This window comes from Hippopotamus amphibius, chromosome 13 (assembly GCF_030028045.1).
Source record: "Hippopotamus amphibius kiboko isolate mHipAmp2 chromosome 13, mHipAmp2.hap2, whole genome shotgun sequence".
Taxonomy (NCBI): Eukaryota; Metazoa; Chordata; class Mammalia; order Artiodactyla; family Hippopotamidae; genus Hippopotamus; species Hippopotamus amphibius.
In genome coordinates, this window is record NC_080198.1 from 40,532,708 (window position 1) to 40,557,885 (window position 25,178).

At 40.3% G+C, this 25,178-nt stretch overlaps 1 protein-coding gene across 1 annotated transcript; it reads left to right on the plus strand.

Annotated features, from left to right (window-relative positions):
- Positions 1-674: 674 nt before the first annotated feature.
- LOC130834533 (putative serine protease 46) lies at positions 675-25,165 on the plus strand. Its single transcript, XM_057704673.1, has 5 exons — positions 675-756; positions 3,550-3,727; positions 3,909-4,168; positions 4,947-5,110; positions 24,911-25,165. Exons 1-5 carry the CDS (start codon positions 675-677, stop codon positions 25,163-25,165), a joined length of 939 nt encoding a protein of 312 aa, XP_057560656.1.
- The last annotated feature ends 13 nt before the right edge of the window (positions 25,166-25,178 follow it).

Sequence of the window (25,178 nt, forward strand, 5' to 3'; positions counted from 1 at the left end):
CATTTTTTCTGCTAATTTATGAAGACCCAGGCTTGCAAGCTGCTTCCTCTCAGGAATTCACCTTCCAGGCCCAAAACACCTGGCCTCCCTCTACCCATGAGCTGTTCTCTTAAAAATGCAGAGGTAGTGGGAAAAAAGGAAAACTCCAGTTCCAGTTCAATCAATCACAGCAGGAACTAGCCATCCCGCTCTCAGAGCCTCAGTTTCCACACCTCCAGGGGAGCCATGAGAAGGGTTTCATAAAGGATCTTAAACTGGGCACTGGGGGTGACTCACAGGCCAGGCACTAGGCTCTGTCACAAACCAGATACCTGGTGCTATCACAGATTTAGGGTTGGGCATACAGGGGCACCGTCAAGGCCAAGGCTGAGTCCAGGAGGCACTGTCACAGGCCAGACAGCAGGTGCTGTCACAGGCTCAGGGCTAGGCACCAGCAGCACCGCTCCAGAGAGGTGTCTGGCAGCAGCATCATGTCATGACCCCGCGGGACATGACCCAGACCATGCTGTCTCCTTAGCCTTCTGCAGCTGCCCCAGCTGGGTGAGCCCCCAACCCCTGCTGCCCTGCAGAAACAAACCATGAGTTCTAGAATTCTCACACAGTGGAGATGCCCTGCCCCACCCTGCCCCCAAGCCCCATTATGAGGACCAGTGAGGGCCGTGCACTTGCTTGCCATGGCATGTGGGCAGGGAAATCTTCAGGGCCTCGCATCTCCATTTCCTTCTTCCAGGGTTGAGAATAATCTCTATGTTGAAGGTAGGGCTTTGGGAACATGGGAGAGAGGCAGGAGGGCTCTGTTTGCCTGGGTGCCTATGTCAGCTGTCCTCATGCCTGAAGGGCCTCCATTTGTTCCTGATGGGCACCTCCTCATCAGACTGCATGGTGTGCCAAGCCTGGGGACCCAGACAGTGTCAATGCAGTTCCTATTTTCAGGTGACCATGAACATAAGAAAAGAACCTTGTTAAAAATGGAAACAAACTAATATCCATGGAACAGATGAGCCTGTTTGGGAGGCCCAATCTCGGATAACTGGGACTTATGAGGAGGACAATGTGATATGTGGGTGACTGCTTACCCCATGTAAGGCATCATTCACATGGCTTATGTCTCAGCACCCCATGAGGTGGGCTTTACCAGTATCCCCATTTCACAATAGGAACCTGAGGCCCAGAGAACTGAGTGTTTGTGGAGCCAGGATTCAATACCAGTTTTCAATAGATTCTTTGTGGATAAAAAGTTTGGGACCTCATGTGACGAGGTCTCTGGGCGCCCACCCTAACTGACCACATGTAATCTTGTGATGGCATCCCTGGTTCAGGTCACCTGCCAGCTGCCCATTCTGCCCCCTGGCAGAAAATGTGCTGGCATGACATCTGTTAGTAGGGATGTCTCCCCCAACTTAGAGACTTTGTCCTTTTCCCTCACTGTGTGACTCCCCTTCCCCGACCAGTTCCTTGAGTGAATGAGTAAATGAATGAGAGCTCTCCTACTCTGTGCTGTCCTTAGGCATCTGTGACGTTTGGGGGTGGTGAGGGTGTACGCTACTCCTCATAGCTGACTGCTGTGCCTGTGATGATGTGGAGGTGGGGGGTTGTGACCTTGTAGAGATGGAGGTTATGAGCCAAGACAAGTGTTCCTATTGCCACGTGTGACTGCAGGCAGTGACATCAGAATGCAGCTTGTGAGTGGAAGTGCTTAGATTCTGGAACTCCAAAAAGGGGTAGAGTTGGTCTGCAGTGGAATCTATGTGAGCCACTCAGTGTCCCATGTGTATGGAGTGGTATCACTGTGCCTACGACAAGATTGATCTGCAACACTTCATGCCCCCCAGTTAATCTATCATGGCTCCCTCCAAATTCAGCTGCTGTACTTGATGCTGGCATCTGGTGCTGGCATCTCCACGCTGAATCCTGCAGATCTTGTGAAAGGTTTGGGGGAAGGAAATCAGAGTCACCGTTGTCCTGGACGTGAGTTCTGAGGAGCGCTGTTCTCTGAAACTGAGGAACCCACTGAGGGTGTGGAGCACAGAAGCAGAGCCCAACCCTGCCTCCTAGAGCTGTCACTTTTAAGTGGCGAAGTTCATTCTTCAGGACCCTGGCTCTCCAGGGCCTCAACTTTGTGAGAAAGGAAAGGGCAAGGTTTTGGAAGTCCTCTCTTTCCTCTCAACATCTCCATTGGGGCAGGCTGTAATCTGAAACAAGGTAGCCATAAACCCACCACAGTATATGAGAAGGGCTGGAAGTGTGGCTCCCCCTTGGGGGAGACAGAAAATAAGACAGCAAGCCATTGGACAGAGACATGGGCAAGAATGGAGCAATGAGAGGGCAAAGCAGACAAAACTCCATGGAGATGTTGGGGCTTGTACAGGTGCCTGTGGATCCCTGTGGCGGAGGGTAAAGGTGACCAGCCCCGGAAGTGTGTGGCAAGGGAACCAGCCATCCATATCTGATAGCAGTACCAGGAGCCCTGGGACATGGTGGAACCAGACCAAACATCAATGGTTGGGGACCCTCTGAGGGATTGCTATGAGGCAGGGCCCAGTAGATGTTTCTGCTAATGTGTATGGGTCGCAATAGATTATTAACCTGGTCTGTTTATTGTACTCTCTCCACTACCACCACGGAAACCACCCCACCCCCACCCCTTCCCAGGCAAGGACAAGCCTTGCTTGCTGCTGCTGAGTCCCTGAAGCTCTGGTTGGCACTGCATGCTGAACTGCTGAGGGAAACACTTCCTGGAACCACGTCTGCTTGAGACAGTGTAAACACATGTCCAACTTTGCCTGTCTGAGGAGGTCCATGACCACCTGTGACAGTTTCTTGGCTAGCCCAAACTTTACAGCTATACATAAGAAACCTTTTAATTTGTCTTTAATCTTGGTCTCCAGCCTTTGCTGTAGAATTTCCCCCTTTCCTGTCCTCAGTGATGTTCCGTTGTTAAATACTAGTCCAAGATGGTCCAGTTCAAAATCTCAATCTCATATCCAGTTCAGTGCAGTCCCCGTTCCTCCCATTCCTGCTGTTGGGGCCAGCGAAGGGCAAGGAGGGAACTGACAAGCATCATTTCCTGGTATGGTCACAGAGAGCACACCTCCAGGGCTGGTGGTCTATGGAGGCAAGCCCTGGAATTGTACAATGTGACATGACTGTCCATTGCTTTCTGGCTACAACTGACTAGCAGCCCTGTTCCTTGTGCCCCATCTCTTAACTCTTGACTGACACTCACCCCTCTGATGAGTCTGTCTTTCCTTCACTCCTCTAACCATCTGCTTGTGTAAACAAGGCAGGAGGGATGAATCCTGGGCTGATGGATTGTAACAAGCCTGAAGGGGTTGTCTGGTCCCCATTGCTTGGAGGCTATCTTTATAACATGGGGCTCCTGCTGCTTCTGGGCCTTTGGTTGCCACTTTGGGGGTGGTGAGAAAAGCCCCTCCCCACATGTGCATGTGGAAGTGTCTGCTTGTGACAGATGGAAGTCCGGGGGCTGCCCATTGCTGCCTAAGAGTCTGCATGGGGCTGTCATGGCCCCCTCTCTACCTTTTTCCTAAGGGTCCTGGTTCCAGGCCTGTGGTCAGACTAACATCTCCTGCAAGAATGTGAAAGGGAAGCTAGTAGAAGTAGGCAAGTGGCCATGGCAGGTGAGCATCCTGTTCCTGGGCGTGAACATCTGCAGCGGCTCCCTTGTCCACCATCAGTGGGTCCTTACAGCTGCACACTGCTTACAGAGGTCAGTCAGGGTGGCTAGCCGGTCTCAGGGGCTTTGCTTTCTGGCCTGGGAGGCCCTGCTGGATCTGGGGATCCAGGAGTAGGGGCCTGGCTGGGTAGTCCTGTGCTCAGCCTGTGTCTCTCCAAACATTCCACATTTGACCTCACTGCTGGTGATCTGCCTCCTACCTGTGACCCTGCAGATCCAAGGACCCCAAATCATACTCTGTGAAGATGGGAATTCAACGCCTCTCAGAAAATGGCACCGAACTCCCAGTCACTCGCATCATGATTCATGAAGGTTTCACCAACCTCATGTCCCAAGATATTGCCCTCCTGAAGCTCAGGGACTCTGTCTCCTGGTCCCCCATCATCCAGCCTGTCTGTCTACCTAACCCCAAATTCAAGCCATCTCTTGGATCCATGTGCTGGATGATCGGGTGGGGACAAACAGATAGTCAAGGTAAGTGAAGGTAGGCCAAAGTCCCTTCAGAGCACAACTCTGCCAAGGTCTCCTCCATCCATTCCTTTATTCACTTGTTCACTCCATCAGCAAATGTTTCCTGAGCACCCACGTGTGCTGCACATTGTCCTGAACTCTGTCGATAGGAGGATATACACAGCGCCCTGGTGTAAAAGGCACTCGTGGCATGTATGGACCTCAGTTCCCAAAGTTAACTCCAATGTCAAGCTCTCACCTTGCAGCCTGGAAGGAAATAAATCTTTGGCTATTAATGGGATTCCCTGTCTGCAGGTGGCACAAGGGCCATGGTCTCAGGGGGTACCTAGGCATTGGGTAGCCATTGTTCATACTTGTTACCTTGAGCACCAATAATTCCTGTCCCCTGTTGGTGTCACTCTGAGGTCCTAGAATTGAGGAGCCTTTGTGGGGTCCTGCTTTCCAGGGAGTGGCTCACTTTGGGCTCTAGGGTCTTGCCACCTTGGCAGGTAGCCATGGAGCAGTGCTCAGACACTCACCCTCAGGGAACCTGAATTACTGGGGTAATCTCTCCTTGGCTTCATTCAGTGCCTGGCTGTTGGTCTGAACCCCTTGGGAGACTTTTGTTTAGACTTTTTAATGAGCTTGGGCTTTTTCAAAAGTCAGACTGTGGTTTGGGGCCTTTATAAATCACTATCCCAGGAAATGGCCCTGCCTCCCACATTACAAATCTGGATAGCTCCAAGATGGAGATGTGCCAAAGAGCTGAAGAGATGACGAGGCAGGATCTCTCTCTCTCCAGAGACCCCACAGCCCTCCTACAGTCTTCAGGAGGTGGCTGTCAAGATCATAAAGAATGAGATCTGCAATCAACAGTACAAGTTCCTCTTCTTGAAGGGCCAGAAGAAGTTAATCGGGAATGACATGATTTGTGCCAGCTCACAATGGGGCAAGGACACCTGTCAGGTGCGCAGGGTCTAGACCTGGGCAAGAAGGTGATTTTCAGTGGTCATGCACTCCTTTCCACATGGCACTGAGAAACCTTATGAAAATCTCCTTTCCCTGGGCTTCAGTTTCCCAATCTGTAAAATAAGTGTGAAAATACTTTTCACTCCTGTCCACGATTATAGTTAATAATGGCAGTACTTCTCAGGTTATTTGAACACTTCCAAACATCAGTCACATGCCCAGATCTGGGCCAGATGCTGGCAGAACCAGTTTAGCATAAATGGCATCATTTTGTAAGCAACCTTCTGTTCCTCGCATCTTCTAGTCAACATTGTTTTTGAGATTTGTCCTTATTCATACATACCTCTCTAATCTATTAATTAACAGCTCTACCTACAATATTCTCTTTTGTAAATATTCTGCAGTTTATTCATTCTCTTGTTTATAAACATTGAGGTAGCTTCTAATTTTTTCATATCGCATACTCTGCTGCTCTGAGTATTCTTACACACATCTCCCTATTTACATGTTCCAGAATTTCTCAACATCGTGCATCCTGCAAGGAACTGATGGATTATAGGCTATGCATACTTTCATCTTTAATAGTCATTGCCAAATTGTTGTCCAAAGTGATGGTTTTAATCTATATTTTTACACAGTGTTTGATAATTTCATTGCTCCATATCCTTGCCAAATTTTGGTGTTGGTCAGACTGTAAAATGTTTTCCACTCTGAGGATGAGAACTAGAGAAATAGTATCCCATTGTGGTTGTGTGTGCCTGCCCCAGTTACCAGTGCAGTTGTGCATCCTTTCATATGTTTATTCACCATTCATGATTCTTTTTCTATGAATCACGTGTTCAGATATTTTGCACATTATTTTTATTGTTTGCCATTTTCTTTTTATTATATTTTTATATTTTGGATATTGATTTTATGTTCATTGTGTATATTGCAAATATTTTCTTTCTTTGAGAAATCATTTTGTATATACTCTCCTTTGCTGAACAGCAATTTCAGTTTTTTAAAAAATATTTTTATTGGAGTATAGTTGATTTACAATGTTGTGTTAGCAATTTAGATTTTATTTCAGTCAAGCATATATCCATTTTTTCCTTTTTGGCTTATGCTTATTTAAGAAGTCCTTCATTTTCGTGGGGTTATAAGGACCTTTTCCTATGTTTTCTTTTATCTAAAAGTTTGGGAGTTTTGGTTTCTACATTTAGGTCTTGAATCCATGTGCGTTCATTTTATGAATGGTGTAAGTTAGGGGTCTGTTTTTATTTATTTCCACATATGGACTACCAGTGGCCCCAGTGTCATTTGCTGAAAAAACCATTTCCTGTACTGGCTATCACCACTCTCTTATAAATCCAATTTCTATATACACAGAGGATAATTTCTTGGCTTGGACACCTTCAAAAATTTTTTTTTCATTTTTAATGCAAATATTTCTTGTGGTTTTTAAAACTGAAGTATAGTTGATTTATTGTGTTAGTTTCAGGTGTATAGCATAGTGATTCAGTGTTTTTGCACATTATATTCCATTATAGATTATTACAAGATAATGAGTATAATTCTCTGTGCTGTACAACATACCCTTGCTGCTTATCTGTTTTATATATATATATATATATATATTGAATAGTAGTTTGTATCTGTTAATCCCATACCCCTAATTTGTCCTTCCCTGCTTCCTTCTTCCCTTTGGTAACCACAAGATTTTTTTCTATATCAGTGACTCTGTTTCCGTTTTGTGTATACATTCATTGGTATTATTTTTTAGATTCCACATATAAGTGATATCATATAGTATTTGTCTTTACCTGACTTATTTCACTAAGCATAATATTCTCTAGGTTCATTTATGTTGCAAATGGAAGTATTTCATTCTTTTTTATGACTGTGTTATATTCCATTGTTACATATATATATATGTATATATATATCATACCTTCTTAAGCCAGTTGTCTGTGGATGGGCACTTGGGTTGCTTCCATGTCTTGACTATTGTAAATAGTGCTGCTATGAATATTGGGGGTGCATGTATCTTTTTGAATTAGTGTTTTTGTTTTTTCTGAGCGTACACCCAGGAGTAGAATTACTGGATTATATGGTAGCTCTATTTTAGGTTCTTAAGGAAAGTCCATACTATTTTCCATAATGGCTGTATCAATTTACATTCTCACCAGCAGTGTACAAGCATTCCCTTTTCTCCACATCCTCTCCAACATTTGTTATTCGTAGATTTTTTGATGATAGCCTTGCTGACAGGTGTGAGGTGATATCTCATTGTGGTTTTGATTTTCATTTCTCTAATAATTGGCAATGTTGAGCATCTCTTCATGTGCCTGTTTGCCTGTCTTCTTTGGAAAAATGTCTGTTCAGGTCTTCTGCCCATGTTGATTGGATTATTTGTTTTTTTAATATTTTTTAATATTTTTAATATGAGCTCTTGCATATTTTGAATATTAATCCTTTGTGAGTCACATCATTTGCAAATATTTTCTCCCATCTCATAGGTTGTCTTTTTGTTTTGTTAAGATTTCCTTTGCTGTGCAAAAGTTTTTAAGTTTAATTAGATTCCATTTGTTTATTTTTGCTTTTATTTCTTTTGCCTTAAGGAGACCAATCCAAAAAAAAAGTTGCTGTGATTTATGTCAAAGAGTGTTTTGCCTATGTTATCTTCTAGGAGTTTTAAGGTTTCATATCTTACATTTAGGCATTTTTTTAAAATTTATTATTTATTTATTTATTTTGGCTGCACAGGGTCTTAGTTGTGGCATGTGGACTCTTAGTTGTGGCATGTGGACTCTTAGTTGTGGCGTGCAGACTGTTAGTTGTGGCATGCATGTGGAATCTAGTTCCCCAACCAGTGATTGAACCTGGGCCCCCTGCATTGGGAGCTTGGAATCTTACCCACTGGACCAACAGGGAAGTCCCTCTTACATTTAAATCTTTAAATCATTTTAAGTTTATTCTTGTATATGATGTGAGGGAATGTTCTAATTTCATTGCTTTACATATGGCTGTCCAGTTTTCCCAGTACCACTTGTTGAAGAGACTGTGTTTTCTCCATTGTATATTCTTGCCTCCTTTGTCATAGATTAATTGACTATAGGTTTGTGAATTTCTTTCTGGGCTCTATTTCTGTTCCATTAATCTATGTGTCTGTCCTTTTTTGTGACAATACCTTACTGTTTTGATTACTGTAGCTTTGTAGTATAGTCTGAAGTCTGGGAGAGTTATATTTCTAGTTCTTTTTTTCTCAGGATTGCTTTGGCAATTTGATATCTTTTCTGGATCCATATACATTTTAGGATTATTTATTCTAGTTCTGTGAAAATTTTCCTGGGTATTTTTATAGGGATTGCATTAAATCTATAGATTGCTTTGAGTAGTATAGCTATTTTAATAATATTAATTTTGAAATCTAAAAGAACAAGATATCTTTTATTTCTTTCAATCTTCTTCAGTTTCCTTCATCAATGTTTTATAGTTCTCAGTATGTAGGTCTTTCACCTCCTTCATTAAGAGTACTCCTAGGTTTTTTTGTTTGTTTTTTGTTTTTTTTTTAACATGATTTTAAAGAGGATTGGTTTTTTTTTTACTTTCTCTTTCAGATATTTCATTATTAGAGTATAAAAATGAAACAAATTTCTGTATATTAATCTCATATCCTGCAAACTTACTGAATTCACTTATTTTTTTTTTTTTAAATTTTAAGCAGCATTTTAATTATTTTCACTTTTTAAAGTATAATTTACATACAGTAAATGATCAGATCTTAGATGCTACATTCGGTCAGGTTTGAAAAATGTTTATCAACACACAGAACATTTCTATCACCCCAAAATGTTTCCTCACTTTCCTTCCCAGTGTATCTTCACAATGCATGAAGCAATCAATGATCTTATTTCTCTTATTGAAATTTGCCTATTCTAGATTTTCATATATATATATATATAATTATGTGGTATATTCTTTTTTGTGTGAGACTTCTTCCACTCAGCATGCTATTTTTGAGATTCATGCATGTTGTTGCTTGTAGCCACAATTGGATGCTTTGGGAGTATTCCATTATGTGGCTATATCACCACTTGTTTACCCATTTCCCCATCGATGGCTACCTAGGTGGTTTCTAGTTGTAGCTATCATGATAATCTGCTATGAACTTTATTGTACAAGGCTTTTTTGTGAATGCAAATTTTCATTTCTCTTGAATAAATACCCAAAGAGTGGAATTGCTGAGTCCTAGAGTAGATGTATTTTTAACTTCTTAAGAAACTGACAAATTAGTTATAACATTGTACACTCCCATCAGCAACATGTGAGAGTTCCAGTTGCTCCATCTTCTCTCCAATAGTTGGTGTTATTGATGCTTTTCATTTCACCCATTCTAGTGGGTGTTTAATAGTTTCTCATTAAGGTTTTATTTTTCATTTCCTTATTAATAAATGGCTGAACACATTTTGATATGATTATTGGCCATTTGCATATCTTCTTTTGTTAAACTGCTTGTTTATGTATGTCTCTTGTCCACTTTTTAAAAACTTACGTTGTTTGTCTTTTTATTTTTATTTATTTATTTTTTTTATTTTTATTTTTTGGGGGTACACCAGGTTCAATCACCTGTTTTTATACACATATCCCCATATTCCCTCCCTTCCTTGACGCCCCCCCCTCGATTCCCCTGAATTCACTTATTAGTTCTAATAGTTTTGGATGGAAACTTTAGGATTCTCTATATAGAGTATTGTGGCATCTGCAAATATGACAGTTTTACCTCTCCCCTTTCATGCTGGATACATTTTTTTTTTCTTCTTCTTGTCTGATTGCTGTGGCTAGGACTTCCACTACTATGTTACATAGCAGTGACAAAGTGGGCATCCTTGTCTTGTTCCTGAATTTAGGAGGAAGGCTTTCAGCTTTTCACCATTCAATATTATGTTGGCCCTGGGTTTGTCATAAATAGCCTTTATTATGTTGAGATTGTTTCCCTCTATACCGACTTTGATGAGGGTTTTTATCATGAATGGATGTTGAATTTTATCAAAAGCTTTTTCTGCATCTACTGAGATGATCATGTGGTTTTTGTCCTTCCTTTTGTTAATGTCATGTATCACATTGATTTGTGTATGTTAAACCATCCTTGTGACCCTGCAATAAATCCAAGTGGATCATGATGTATGATCCTTTTTATATATTGTTGGATTAAATTTGTTGACATTTTGTTGAGGATTTTTGCATCTATATTCACCAAAGGTATTGGCCTGTAATTTTCTTTTTTAGTAGTGTCTTTGTCTGGTTTTGATATCAGGGTAAGAGTGGCCTCATAGAATGAACTTGGGAGTGTCCTCTCCTCTTCAATTTTGGAATACTTTGAGAAGGATATGTATAACTTGTTCTTTCTATGTTTGGTAGAATTAAGCTGTCTAGACCTGGAGTTTTTTGTGCAAGGAATTTGTTTGTTTGTTTGTTTGCTTTACAGATTCTATTTAACTTGTAGTGATCAGTCTGTTCAAATTGTCTGTTTCTTCTTGACTTGGTCTTGGTAGGCTATATGTTTCTAGAAATGTGTCCATTTCTTCTGTATTGTCCAGTTTGTTAGCATATAACTGTTCATAGTAGTCTCTGATGATTTTTGTATCTCTGTAATATTGGTTGTTATCACCTCTTTCTTTCTTATTTTGTTTATTTGGGTCCTCTTCTCTTCTTTGTGAGCCTGGCTAAAAGTTTATCAATTTTGTTTATCTTTAAAAAAAAAAAAACAGCTGTTGGTCTCGTCATTCTTTTAGATATATTTTTTTAAATCTCTATTTTACTTATTTCCTCTCTGGTCTTTATGATTTCCTTCCTTCTGCTGACTTCAGGCTTTCTTTGTTCTTTTTCTAATTCTTTTAGGTGGTAGGTTTCTAATTCTTTTAGGTTGTTTATTTGAGATTTTTCTTTTTTCTTGAAGAAGGCCTGTATCACTATAAAATTCCCTTTTAGAACTGTTTTGCTACATGCCAAAGATTTTGGAAAGTTGTGTTTTCATTTTTTTTTTTTTTTTTTGTCTTGAGGTATTTTCTGATTTCCTCTTTGATTTCACCATTGACCCATTAGTTTTTTAGTAGCATGTTGTTTAGTCTCCACGTGTTTGATCTTTTCCTATTTTTCTTTCTGTAGTTGATTTCTAGTTTTATATTGTTGTGGTTAGAAAGATGCTTGATATAATTTCTATCCTGTTAAGTTTGTTGAGGCTGGTTTTGTGACCTAAGTATGATTTAATCTGGAGAACATTCCATGCTCACTTGAAAAGAGTGTGTACTCTACTTTTTTTTTTTTTTTTTTTGAACATAGTGTCCTGTAGATACCAATTAAGCCCAACTGGTCTATGGTGTCATTTGGGAACTCTGTTGCCTTATTGATTTTCTTTCTGGATGATCTGCCCATTGAGGTCAGTAGGGTGTTAAAATCTCTTACTGTTGTTGTATTATTGTCGATTTCTCCCTTTATGTCTGTTAGTATTTGCTTTACATATTTAGTTACTCCTGTATTGAGTGTATATGTTAACAAGTGTAATATCCTCTTCTTTTTTTAAAAATTATTTATTTATTTATTGGCTGCATTAGGTCTTTGTTGCTGCACATGGGCTTTCTCTAATTGTGGTGAGTGGGGGTTACTCTTCATTGTGGTGCGGGGACTCCTCATTTTGGTGGCTTCTCTTGTGGAGCACATGCTCTAGGCGCACAGGATTCAGTAGTTGCAGCACACAGGCTCAACAGTTGTGGCTCATGGGCTCTAGAGCACAGGCTCAATAATTGTGGTGCACAGGCTTAGTTGCTCCATGGCATGTGGGATCTTCCTGGGGTAGGAATCAAATCCATGTCATCCATGTCCCCTGTATTGGCAGGTGGATTCTTAACCACTGTGCCACCAGGGAAGTCCCTTCCATTGTGGCTTGATGATTTTCTTTTATAGTATGCTTGAGATCCTTTCTTTTTGGTTTTTGTGTATACAAAACCTACAATAGGTAGGTTTTTGATTTGTGGTTACCATTGGGTTTATATATATTGACCCGTAATTATATCTACTTGCTTTAAACTGAAGTCATTCAAGTTCAAATATATTCTAAAAGATCTACATTTTTTACTTCCCTCCCCCATATTTTGTGTTTTTGATGTCATATTTTATATCTTCATGCTTATCCCTTTACTGTTTATTGTAGTTATAGTTGCTTCTACAGTTTTTTGTTTTTTTATTCTATGTACTGGCTTATTTAAGTGACCTTCAATTCTTACTATATGTTTGCCTTTCCTATTGGGATTTTCCCTTTCAGATAGACTCTTGCTTCCTTTCCATTTAGAGAAGACCCGTCAACATTTCTTTTAGGGTAGGTTTAGTATTGCTCAATTCTTTTAGTTTTGCTTGTCTGAGAAATTATTTCTCTCTCCTTCTGTTCTAAATTATAATCTTATTGGGTAGAGCATCCTAGGATTCAGGCTTTTCCCTTTCATGAGTTTGAGTATATTATGCCACTCCCTTCTAGTCTGAAAAGTTTTTGCAGAGAAATCAGATGATAGCTTTATTGGGGGTTCCCTTGCACATGACTGTTTTTCTCTTGCCAGTTTTAGGATTCTCTCTTTATCTTTAACTTTTGCCATTTTAACTATGATATATCTTGGTGTTTGGATTCATCTTATTTGGGACCCTCTGTGCTTTCTGTACCTAGATATCTGTTTCCTCCTTTAGGCTTAGGAAGTTTTCAGTCATAATTTCTTTTTAAAAATACATTTTCAGGGACCTCCTAGGTGGTGCAGTGGGTGAGAAGCTGCCTGCCAATGCAGGGGACACAGGTTCGATCCCTGCCCCAGGAAGATACCACATGCCACAGAGCAACTAAGCCCATGCACCACAACTGTTGAGCCCACGTGCCACAACTACTGAAGCCCACATGCTTAGAGCCCATGCTCTGCAACAAGAGAGGCCACCGCAATGAGAAGCCCACGCACCACAATGAGTAGCCCCCCCTCACTGCAACTAGAGAAAGCCCATGTGCAGCAACAAAGACCCAACACAGCCAATAAAATAAATAAATAAATAAATAAATTTATTAAAAAAATAAATAAATAAAATAAAATACATTTTCAATCCCCCCCCATCTTCTCCTTCTGGAACCCCTATTATGCATATGTTAGCACATTTTATATTATCCCATAGATCTCATATTTTGCTTTCTTTTTTGTTTGTTTTTCCATTTGTCTGTCTGCTGTTCTTTTTTTTATTAGAATATTTTTTAAAAAATTTATTTATTTATTTATTTTTGGCCGTGTTGGATCTTCATTGCTGTGCATGGGCTTTCTGTAGTTGCAGCAAGCGGGGGCTACTCTTTGTTGCGGTGTGCAGGCTTCTTTTGTTGCAGAGGATGTGCTCTAGGCATGCGGGCTTCAGTAGCTGCAACACATGGACTCAGTAGTTGTGGCTCGTGGGCTCTAGAGAGCAGGCTCAGTAGTTGTGGTGCATAGGCTTAGTTGCTCCGCAACATGTGGGATCTTCCTGGACCAGGGATTGAACCTGTGTCCTCTGCATTGGAAGGCTGCTTCTTAACCACTGCACCACCAGGGAAGGCCCTGTCTGCTGTTCTGATTGGGCAATTTCCATTATTCTATCTTCCAGATCTCTTATGCATTCTTCTTTGTCTTTTAGTTGGCCATTCATTGCTTCTAGAGTGCTTTTTATCTCAGAAATTGAATTATCTATTTTTGATTGGGTCTTCTTTATAGTTTCTAGTTCCTTGTTAAAAATCATCTGTGTTTACATCCCCCGTTGGAAAAGCTTTCACGGTCTAGTGCAGGAGGCCAGCAGTCTGTGCAGGATGTTCCATTCACCCATGCTCCACCCTCAATCCCTAAGATTTACTTTCCCCTCTTCTTGACCCCACTCTGCTCTGGAAGACTGCTGAACTTCACCGTGTTCCCTTATCTACTGGCTTCTGGTTCAGTTTGGTCAACAAGAAGCACTGGGAGTCAGAGGGTAGAAGAGAAAGGAGATCAGGTATTTATTCCCAGCTCCCTCCAAGCAGAGACACTGAGGGTTGGCTGAGTCCCTCTATTAGAGGTCAAACTCCTGTCACATAACCACTCCCTCCCCTTGCCCCTTCAGTCCTGGCATGGTAAGAGTATCCCATCATTACCAGCTCTGGGGTCCTGTACCAGCTCTTGTTGTTCTCCTTAATTCCTGCCCCCATCTTTGTAAATGCTTGCTTTTTGTTAAACTTTCCTAAAATTAAAAAAAAAATCATCTGTGTTTATATTGATGCTCTTTCTTAATACACTTAGCATTTTTGTTACCAACTTTTTAAACTCAGTGTCTGGTACACTGATTATCTCTGTTTTATTTTCTGTTTTTTCAAGGTTTTCTTTTGCTCTTTCAACTGGAAGTAGTTCCGCTTTGTTTTCATTTTACTTAACTTTCTCTGTCTCTATAGATTTAGGTGAAACAGTTATCTATTGTGGTCTTAAAGGGGTGTTTTTATGTGGGAGTGTCCCTACATAGACTGTGTATGCCCAATGCCTTTAGTGTGAGGGCTGGATTTGATGTGGATGCCAGCCATGTCTTTCCTCATGGTGTGCTGGCCACTATCACCTTGATAAAGGGTGTGCCTGGTGGTGGAGGAGCTAGAGCCTGTTCAGGGTGTGAGGTGGGACTTCTTCTCTGCTCCCTGGCTGAGGCCACCCTGTTGGGGTGGAGTCTTCTCCCACATTGCTAGAGCAGAAACCCTAAGGTTGGGCTCGAACCAGCTCCGTTCCCTTTAACTGTGTGCTTTTGCCCCAAAGGAGGGGAGTGCTGAAGTAAATGGGGCTTGTGTGCTTATAGGGGTCTGATGAGCTGCCAGTGTAGGCTTCTGGGGCTCAGCTCAGACACAGCCCAAGATTGGGTCTTTTCCCCTGTTTGGTTGTCCCAGACCTAATTCTATGTTGTGGTATGGAGTGGGCAGGATCACTAGGTGTGGGAGTGGGGATGGCAGTGTTGGTTGAGGGGATTCAAGTGGCTGTGCTGCCACCAGAGGTCTGGGCTGCCTCTGTAGTGCTATTTGAGTAAGCACCAACAATGGCCACTGCCACCCGACCTGGACCACACCTCAGACCTCTGTGCCACCTTTGCATCTCCAGATTGATCTTTCACCAGGACCCAGCTGCCCTAGATTCTGTGCCAAGCTGTGGTTTCAAGTGAGTGGGGCCGAGGTGTTCACCTAGTTTAAGGCAGTGAGGCAGCAGCCATTAGGCAGACCTCTCTCTACCCTGTCTGTTGGTAAGCCAGTACCAGCACACTCCTTGTGAGTGAAGTCTAGGTTTCTCCTGCCTATCTGTCCCAGTGGTTCTCCCAGCAGCCAAGGGGTCTTGTCTCCTCCATGTAGGACCCCAGGACTGGGATGCCCAGACTGTGGCTCAAGCTACTCACTCCCCAAGGTTTCTGCAGTCTTTCTTTTCATCTTAGACCCCTTCCAGGGGCACAGGTCCTGACCCGATACTTTTTTTCCCATCCTACTTGCTTACATGGGAATCTTTCTTGCAGCCTTGTGTAGGAGTCTTGCCAGTTTCCAGTTTTCTGTGAGAATGGTTCAACATGTAGGTGTATTTTTTTTCTCATGTAGATGTATTTTTGATGTGTTTGTGGAGGGAGGTGAGCTCCGTGTCCTCTTACTCCACCATCTTGACCCTTCTCCCTCTAATATAAGGATTTAAGGTACAGATTTTTCTCTAAATATTGCTCTAGCTTAATGCCACATATTTTGATATGTAGCATTTTTATTGTCATCTGCTTCTAAACACTCTATATAATTCCCAATTTTATTTCATTTTAACCCATGACTTAATGTGTGTGTGTGTGTTTTATGTTTCCGAGTGCGTTTGCTTGTTTGTTTTGCTGTTGATTTCCAACTCAATTTTCCTGTAGCCATAAAATTCATTCTACAGTGACATGTTAGTGTATGGAATACAGTGAGCCTTATTTAGTGGCCTCATATGTAGTTAAATTTTTAAATGTTTATTTCATTATTTTATATTTCTATTAATTTTTCTTCTGCTTTCCTTGGGTTTGATTTGTTTTTTTCTGTCTTGAGTAAAAATATTTCCTCATTCTAGTTTTGTGTTTGAAGCATTTAAAGCCATGAAATCATCTTTTAGTTTTTAAACTTTGGATTTGTCTCTTAAATTTTGTACTGTTGTGATTCCATCCGTACTACTTATTTTAAAATATTATGTTTTGTGATTTGGAAAGAAATGCACACATTTCCTAAAAAACAAAAAAGTAGTACATAAATGCAGAAATTAGAAAATGGGACTTTCCTGCAATTAAACTATGAAGAAGTTTCCACTCTAATTTGTTTAGTTTATATCCCTAACACTTCTTTCGATACCTATATAAAACCCTAAATAAATTTTAGGATTTTGATTTTTAACAAAAGACTGTAATATAATTTTATTCTCCAACTTTTAAATTTTCACTTGAAATGTATCTTGGACTTCTTTCTATGTCTGTACATACAAATATATTCCATTCTCCTTAACTACTGAATAATAATTCTCTCATATGGCCATGTCATAATCTGTTTAACTGTTCTCCTATTGATATTCATTTGCGCTCATTTCAATATTTTTCTACTCTACCAGGCTAAAACTCTTTATTCATAAATCTTTGCACATTTGTTCAAATATTAATCTAGAATAAAATTTTAGAAGTGTAATTACAAGATCCGTTTATGCACATTTAAAACTTTAATAAATATTGACAAATTAGCCTACCAAAAAATTTGATCCGTTATATTAATAACAACAGTATATGACTACCCTTTTCCCCACATCATCATGAGCATTAGGCATTATTTTTATTTCAACTTTTATCTTTTTTGTAGACTAAAACATTTATTTTTGCTTTGATTTAGTGAAATTGAGCAATTTTATAAATTGCTTGTATAATAGAATACTAAATAGGAAGTTTCAACAAAGGCATCCAAATACACTAATGTATCAGGATTCAGAGTTGTGTGGCTGACATTTCACTATATTTGTGTATCAAAGGGTCAAGAGGGTAAAGTGGATGTGATTTTGTGAGGGTTTCTCTGGAGAGAGCTGCTCCTATGGTCTCACCCCTTCCCCTCTAAGAGGCTGAGGTGAGGGCTACCTGTTCTTCTGGGAGGGGTTTCAACAGGATTGCTCAGAAAGTGTAATGTGTGCCTCCTGAGGCTGGGGGAGAGTCAGCTGTAAATCTCCCCCAGGCTGAGACAGCAGGGAGTGTTCGGGAGGTAGGCTGGTTCTCCTGTCTCCTTACTCTCCTGCTTTACCTTTGTAGGTTCAAAAGACAGACTAACAAGGTAGGGTAGGAGGATCAGGAGCTGAAGCAAGGGGGAAGAGGAGAGAACAGAGCCTGCTTCCTCCTTCCCAGACCTCTTGCTTGCCAAAAGCCCTAGACAGCAATGGGGAGAAGTTTGACTTTATTTTTCTTTAAAATTTTTTTGGAATGTAGTTGATTTACAATGCTGTGTTAGTATCAGGTATACAGCAAAGTGAATCAGTTATACATATGTGTATATATATATCCACTCTTTTTTAGGTTCTTTTCCCATATAAGCCATTACTGAGTATTGAGTAGAGTTTCCTGTGCTATACAGTAGGTCCTTATTAGTTATCGATTGAGAAGTTTGACTTTAAATAAAGTCTAGCTTTGTGATTATTGTGTGGATATGGATATTCTGATTTCTGAACTGAGATGTTTATGTGACAGTGTGATCATAGTGATTATGATTACATAATCAGTGAGCAAAATGTTCTGACTCTGCACAGTTTTTACCCAGGATCAGGAAAAGAACTCACCCCTTAAATACCTTTTAAAGGGACAAAGGGGGTTCAAATGAAGATGCTTGTTGTGTTCAATGCACCATTTATACTTTTCCCTGTCCCTTACTCATGTTTTTCTATAAACTACTTTTCTTTTTATTGATTTGTAAAAACTGTAGATATAATATGCTGTGATAATTACTGGTAAAGGAACATCATGTCTTTTTCAACTTAACTTTAAGTGGTTCATAAATGTATGTGTATACACACATATTTTTGGAGAGAGAGAAGATAAAACAAATATGGTTAAACATTGAATTAGTGGGTCTGGGTAAAAATATTATACTTTTAACTTTCTGTAAGTCTTAAGTTATTTCAAAGTAAAAGTTAAAAAAAAAAACCTTTGGGAACTGGAAGTTTTAACCCTTTGTGAAATGCTTTACAATATTTTACCCTACTTGTCCATGACTTACCTTTTCTTGGTGTGAATTTGTTCCCATAGAGTTAATTAAAATTTTGACATGTTCACATTTATCATTATTTCCCTTAATGATTGTAGTCTTTGTACTGTGCTTAGAAATATCTTTCTCACCCTAAGATTATAAAATTCTTTACTCATACATGTTTTTAATTCTTTTCTTTACGTATTTTAATTTTGATTCATCTAGAAGGGTGAGAGGAAACCAGTTTTATTTTTCTCCAAATGTAGCCAGTTATGTCAATAATTGTTATTGAATACTTTTTGGGGGCAATGAATTAGAAATGCCCTCTTTATTATATTATACATTCCCATCTTATTTTTGTGTATTTCTGCCCTTTGCAGTCTCATTCCTATGCCACCACCACTCTTTTTAAATTATAGTAGCTTTATAATTCCTTTTTGTATGTGGTAAGACATATGCTCCTTCATTATTCTTCTTTTAAAGAATTTACCTGGCTGTTTTCTCATGTTCATTCTAATTGAACAATCTTTGTCTCGAGGTATTTTCTGATTTCTTCTTTGATTTCATTGTTGATCCATTGCTTTTTTAGTAGCATATTGTTTAGTCTCCATGGGTTCAGGTTTTTTCCCATTTTCTTTTGAACAATCTTAATATAATATCAAAAGGAAAATCATGTGATGACTTTGGTGGAAATTAATAGATTGATTTAGGGAAAACAGACTCCATTTTGCAGTATTTCTTTGTGTCCCTAGAGCAGGAGTTTATATAGCTTTCTCCGTATAGTTACTGCATGCTGCTTCTTAACTTTATTCCTAGGTATTTTGTATTACATCTCTATTGTGAGCAGTATGTTTTTCTTTTTTCAGTGTATTTTCTGTTTGTATTATATATTGTTTTTTTGTGTGTATTTACTTTGTAATAAGCAAACTTCCTGCATCCAGTGGATTCTCTTTAATTTTGTAGGCCCAGAGACGTATCATCTGCAGACAATGGTAAATTTGCCTCCTACCTCTTATTATTCTTGTTTATCACAATGTCAAGAATCATATTCCAGAACAATTGCTCTGTCTTCCAGGAGACACTGTGCTATCTTGTTTTAGGTGTGTGTCTTACAAACAGTATAATGCTCAGTGCTATATTTTTCAACACATTTGGGAGGCTTTCCTTTAATCCATTTACCAAGAAGAATGTTTCTTTTTATCCCCACCACTTTATGTATTGGTTTGATTTTCTTTTCCATTCCACTTTTCCCCTATAGTAGTTTAAAGGTTGTCGTATCTCAATGTCATTCTGCTGCTGGTCACCTGACATTTTCCACACACGTATTTAAACTTGACTTAACCCCTAGAGTTAATGAATGTCTACAGCTTCCTCCTTAGCAGGACAAGAAACTTCCTTCCTTTTCACTTGCCTCATTTCCATCTCCCAGACCCATCTTGTTGAAAACATCTGGCAGTTCAGCTCACTGAACTGTTTTATTATATCCAAGAGTTTTTAGTTGACTCTCTTGGGCTTTCCAGGTCAGTGCGATATGAGCTGCCATAAGTGATGATTTCGCCTCTTTCATTTTCATGATTTTTACTTTTTTCCATTATTTTGGGTACTGCTCCCTGAAAGCAACCTGCAATTGTAGCTCTGCTTTTTCATGTTGCTGACCTTCCTGGAAGAGCTTCCCACACTTCCTCATGCAGCATGCTGCTAACATGGCATATCATTTGTCGAGGAGAGATCCATTCCTTTCTGTTTCACTGTGGCATTTTATTTCAGGAATGAAAGCTATGCTTCACAAAACGTGTCTTCTGCAGCTATCAAGATGACTCTACACTCTAACTCAGCATGCTGAGTTGGTTCTGTGAACAGATTCCTCATGTCCATTTACCCTGCCTGCCAGGATTAGTCCTCCCTGGTCATGGTGTGCTTTGGTTTCATTCATCTGTTGGATTCAGATTTATAATATCTTTTTTTAAGAATATGTTTAATTTATTTGTTCATCCAACAAGGCACCCTGTGCTGGGTGCTGGGCCAGGCACAGGATAGTGCTGGTACATGGCCCAGGAAGGGTACTGGCCCAGGAACAGCAGTCCTGTGAGACACCATCCATGCAGCCTTTGCGTTTTGTTTTGTATTTCTCCAGTGAGGCTGGACTCCTTTGAAGGTGTTTTGAGGAGGGCACCTCCTTTGGCAAAATATAGGATCATGACTATGCTTCACTTGAAAGCACAGTCTGTGTTCTGGAACATCTGAAATAACATCAATTATCTTCTCCTTGAATGCTGGATAGAAGTTGCCTGCGAAACCACATAGTCCTGTTTTCCTTTGAAGGGGTAGTTCTTGAGCAATATTTTAAGTTGTTTTCTTCATGGTTATTAGACTTATAATTTGCATTTTCTTAGAAATTATTCATTTCATCCAGATTTTAAATCCATAAAGAAAAAGTTGTAAATAGTCTTCAGATACTAGGAAGTATATTTCCCCTGGATCTGATTCTAGTCTCTTTTCTACTTATACCACAAAGAATTTGAATTTTCCTTCTTTTTCAATTTTTCTTGGTAAGACTTACAAGATACTTATCTATTTTGTTGTTGTTTTTTAAGAACAAGTTATTGATTTTATTTCTCAAGTCTATGATTTTTTTTTTTTTTTTTTTGCTTTCTAATGCATGACATCTTTTGTCTTTAATTCCTTTTCAAGTGTCTTCAGGTGAATATACAGTGATAAATAATTGATGGTAATAACAAATAATTTACTTTCATTCTCATTTGATATTACAAGTTTTTAGACCAAGACTTGTCTGTGTGCAATTCAGGCCCACATCCCATGGGCTTTGCAGTATATGGTATTCTTATCTTTCCACACTGTAATTGTAGATTTTAATTCTGTTTTTAGTTTAACATTTTTGAAAGTTAATTGTTTTTGGTGGGGGTGGTTCACAGTTTGTTATTGGATTCTGACTTTATTTCACTGTGGTAAGAGAATGTCCACATATAAGACCTTTCTCCCTCTCTCCTGTTTTCTCTCTCTCTCCCTCTGAGTTCTCTTTTCTCTAGATTGCCAGAGTCCAGTCAACCGTACCTCGCAGTTAAGGGCCCTCACACTTTTATCACTAGCTTGGTTACCACTGTCTTGATTTTCCTCTTCGTCTTCCATTTTTCTCTCCCTGCAAAAGGCCCCTACTGAAATCTGTTTAATATATGTCTTTAAAGATGTCTGTATTTTTGAAAGATGCATAGTGTGTATTTTAATTTGCATAAATGATTTTGTGCTACTTTCCCCTCCTGTATTTGTTTGTTGAGGAATCTTAATTTGTTAGAGAATCCACATTAAATAGTTCTATTCTTTCAAGTTATTGCCCCCATATGCCCTATATCAAATTTTCCTTGCTTCTCCAAACATCATTTTGGGCAGAGTCCATAATTTTAAGTTACTTTCAGTTATTAAATGTCTTGTCCTTTTATAAGTATCAATTTAAAAATCAATTTGATTTAAACTTCACCAAGCCCTACTCCATCACCCTCCTCTGGCGCATGGGGATTGGGACACTGGGAGCCAACAACTGGGTAATCACCTAGACATGGAAACCTTCAATCTCCCTCAACTCTCTTTCTCTGCTTGTTAATTTTCAGGGTTTCCCTAGATATGTTAAATATTGACATCTAGTTGGCTTTAGACAGAGAAAATGCCCTATCTCAATTCATCATCTGTCTTCAATGAGCTCTGGTGTCCTTCATTGAACAGATGGTCTTAATTTTGATGTAAGAAGGCCTAACACTTGCCATCTTCAGGTTTGTGGGGTTTCATCTTATTTTAAAACATGTGCTTCATCCCAAGTCGTAAACTCATGTCCCTATGTTTTTAATTAGCTTTATCTTTCTAACTTTTCACATTTAGAGTTTTGTTTCCTCTGGAGTTTTGTTATGGTAGGGTCCGACTTCATTTTTATTCATCAGTTCCCCTACCACCTACAACAGAGACCTCCTTTCCCACATTCATGACACCTTCGGGAGCATGTGCCAGACTTCCTCACCTGCAGGCATCCAGCTGGCTCTCCACTGCCCCATTGGTTTATTTTTCTGTTTCTATGCTAGTACCATGGTTTGTATAATTATAGCTTTGAAATATATCTAACTCTAATTAGATATATTTCCAGTCCTCAGCCCCTCCAATTTGCTCTTTTTTCCTCAAACCTGTCATAGAATTCATGGACTGTTATCCTTCAATATCAGTTCTAGAATCAGACTGTCAAAGTCCTGAAAAAATCCTGCTGGCATTTTATTTGGAATCGTTTGAACTTTAGAAGTCAATGTAAGGAGAACTGACATTGTTATAATTTTTGACTGTTTTACTCTCTATTGAATAGAGATTAAGAGATTATTTATAAAATGTGTATGGAGAATAAAGAATAACACAACCACCACCCATACCCTTACCACCAAACCTATAAAATCTCTGATGCTGCTTTTGGGTTTTTCTGCTGGCCGGCATTGCTCTTGGTGCCTCAACTTCCCTGAGTGCGGGGTAATGTTTTAAGAGTGAGGACATGTTCTTTAGAGTGTTTTTTGTGAGAGTTCACTGAAGCATAGCTTGAAAAGTGTGTTCCTTCAGACAGAATCTATATTTGCTTCTGCCAGATACCTGGGCATAAAACCAACCCAGGACTGCTTTAAATGACATTCTTGGCTCAAGCTTTTTTTTAACACCCATGCAGTGTGAATTCAAGTTGCAAGTTCACATGAGGGCAGGTGTTCCCAGTTTACCCTCACGCAGAAGGTGTGGACCTTTTTTGGAAGTAGAGCTTTCTGAAGGTTTCCTCTTAGGCTTGGGCAGGCCCTGGGTTTTGCCCTTTGTCTTCTGCACCCACGAATGAGGCTGTGGAAACCAAAGCTCAGTTTCACTGGGTTTGACCAAAAGTCAAACCTTGGGGCAAACCTTTGGCCTTGGGGCAAAAGTCATCTTCTGGGCTTTGCTGATGGCTCTCTGGGTTTTGTAGTCTGATGAGTCTTTATTTTCTTGCCAGCTCACCCATGCATTTAAAATGATAATTAAAAAAAACTCACATCTTTAGTTATCTTCAGCAAGGTGAGATAAGGGATCTAGTCTTCCACGCTGCAGGAAGCCAAATGCTGAGAAGTGACATTTGTACATTGTTTTAAGTTGCCTCATCTAAGAACAACGGTATATCTGTACATTAATATAGGTCTTCCTTTATGTTCTTAAGTATAGTTTTATTATTTTTTCCTTACATGTCTTATGCACTTTTCATTAGATTATGTCTTATAAATCTTGGTTTACACTACATTTAAAAATACACATATATCGGGGGAGGGAGGGAGAGCATGAGCTGTTTTTCTGATTTATAAAACTTTTCAACAATACATAAGAATGAAGAAAGTTTTAAGAAAATTATAAACCCATTATCAGCAGAAATAACAGCTATTACCTTGTTTTTTATAAATTTATTTATTCATTTTATTTATTTATTGGCTGTGTTGGGTCTTCATTGCTGCACACGGGCTTTCTCTAGTTGCTGTGAAGGGGGGCTACTCTTCATTGTGGTGCATGGGCTCCTCCTTGTAGTGGCTTCTCTTGTTGCAGAGCATGGGCTCTAGGTGCGTGGGCTTCAATAGTTGTGGCACATGGCTCAGTAGTTGCGGCTCATGGGCTCTAGAGCACAGGCTCAATAGTTGTGGCACATGGGCTTAATTGCTCCATGGCATGTGGAATCTTCCCAGAGCAGGGCTCGAACCCATATCCCCTGCATGGCAGGTGGATTCTTTTTTTTTTTTTTTAATAATTTTTATTTATTTTTGGCTGCGTTGGGTCTTTGTTGCTGCACATGGGCTTTCTATAGTTGCGGCGAGTGAAGGCTACTCTTCATTGTGGTGCACAGGCTTCTCAGTGCAGTGGCTTCTCGTTGCGGAGCACGGGCTCTAGGTACACGGCCTTCAGTAGTTGCAGCATGCAGGCTCAGTAGTTGTGGCTCGAGGGCTTAGTTGCTTCATGGCATGTGGGATCTTCCCCGGCCAGGGATGGAACCCGTGTCCCCGGCATTGGCAGGTGGATTCTTAACCACTGGCAGGTGGATTCTTAACCCCTGCACCACCTAAGAAGTCCACAGCTATTACCTTTTGATGTGTGCTGCTGTAAACATTATTCTTATACATGCAGCTGCTTTGCACAAAAAGAGAGGGAGCAGGTTTGCACTTCACATGGCTCATTCTGTGAGCAGGATTGTGGGAAAGCAGAAAGTCAAGGGCAACACCTTGGAGGTCCACCATGATTTAAAGAGAAGGCAGAGGAGGGGACCAGGTAGTTATAGTCAGAGAGTTAGCAGGGGAATGAAGAGAGAGGCCAGTGTGATCCTGAGCTTGGGCCCCAGTGCAGTGCTTCCATGTCACAGAGCAGGTTCATAGCCATGCCTCATTTTCAGGGACAGCTCGGGCCTAACATAGCTCATGCTAAGGATATGGCCCAGGAAGGTGCAAATTTATTTGTCCAGGACTTGCAGGGAGGCCCTCCTGCTGCCTCCATTATTCCTCCCTTCCTCCTCTCCACAGGGTAGCTCTGGCAGTTCTCTTGTCTGCCAAGTGAACAACAGCTGGATTCAGATGGGGGTGATGAGCTGGAGCTTTAGCTGCAGCCGGCGCCGCTTCCCAGGCATCTACACCAGCACCTCCCACTTCACCGACTGGATCAAGAAGCAGATCAGTGACATGAGGTTCATCAGTAGGGCCGGGCTCACCTTCCTGAGCCCGGTCTTCATCACTGGCTACATTCTGCTGGTCTCCTTGGGCTCCCTGTGGCTCCTGTGAGTGATGTTTCCAG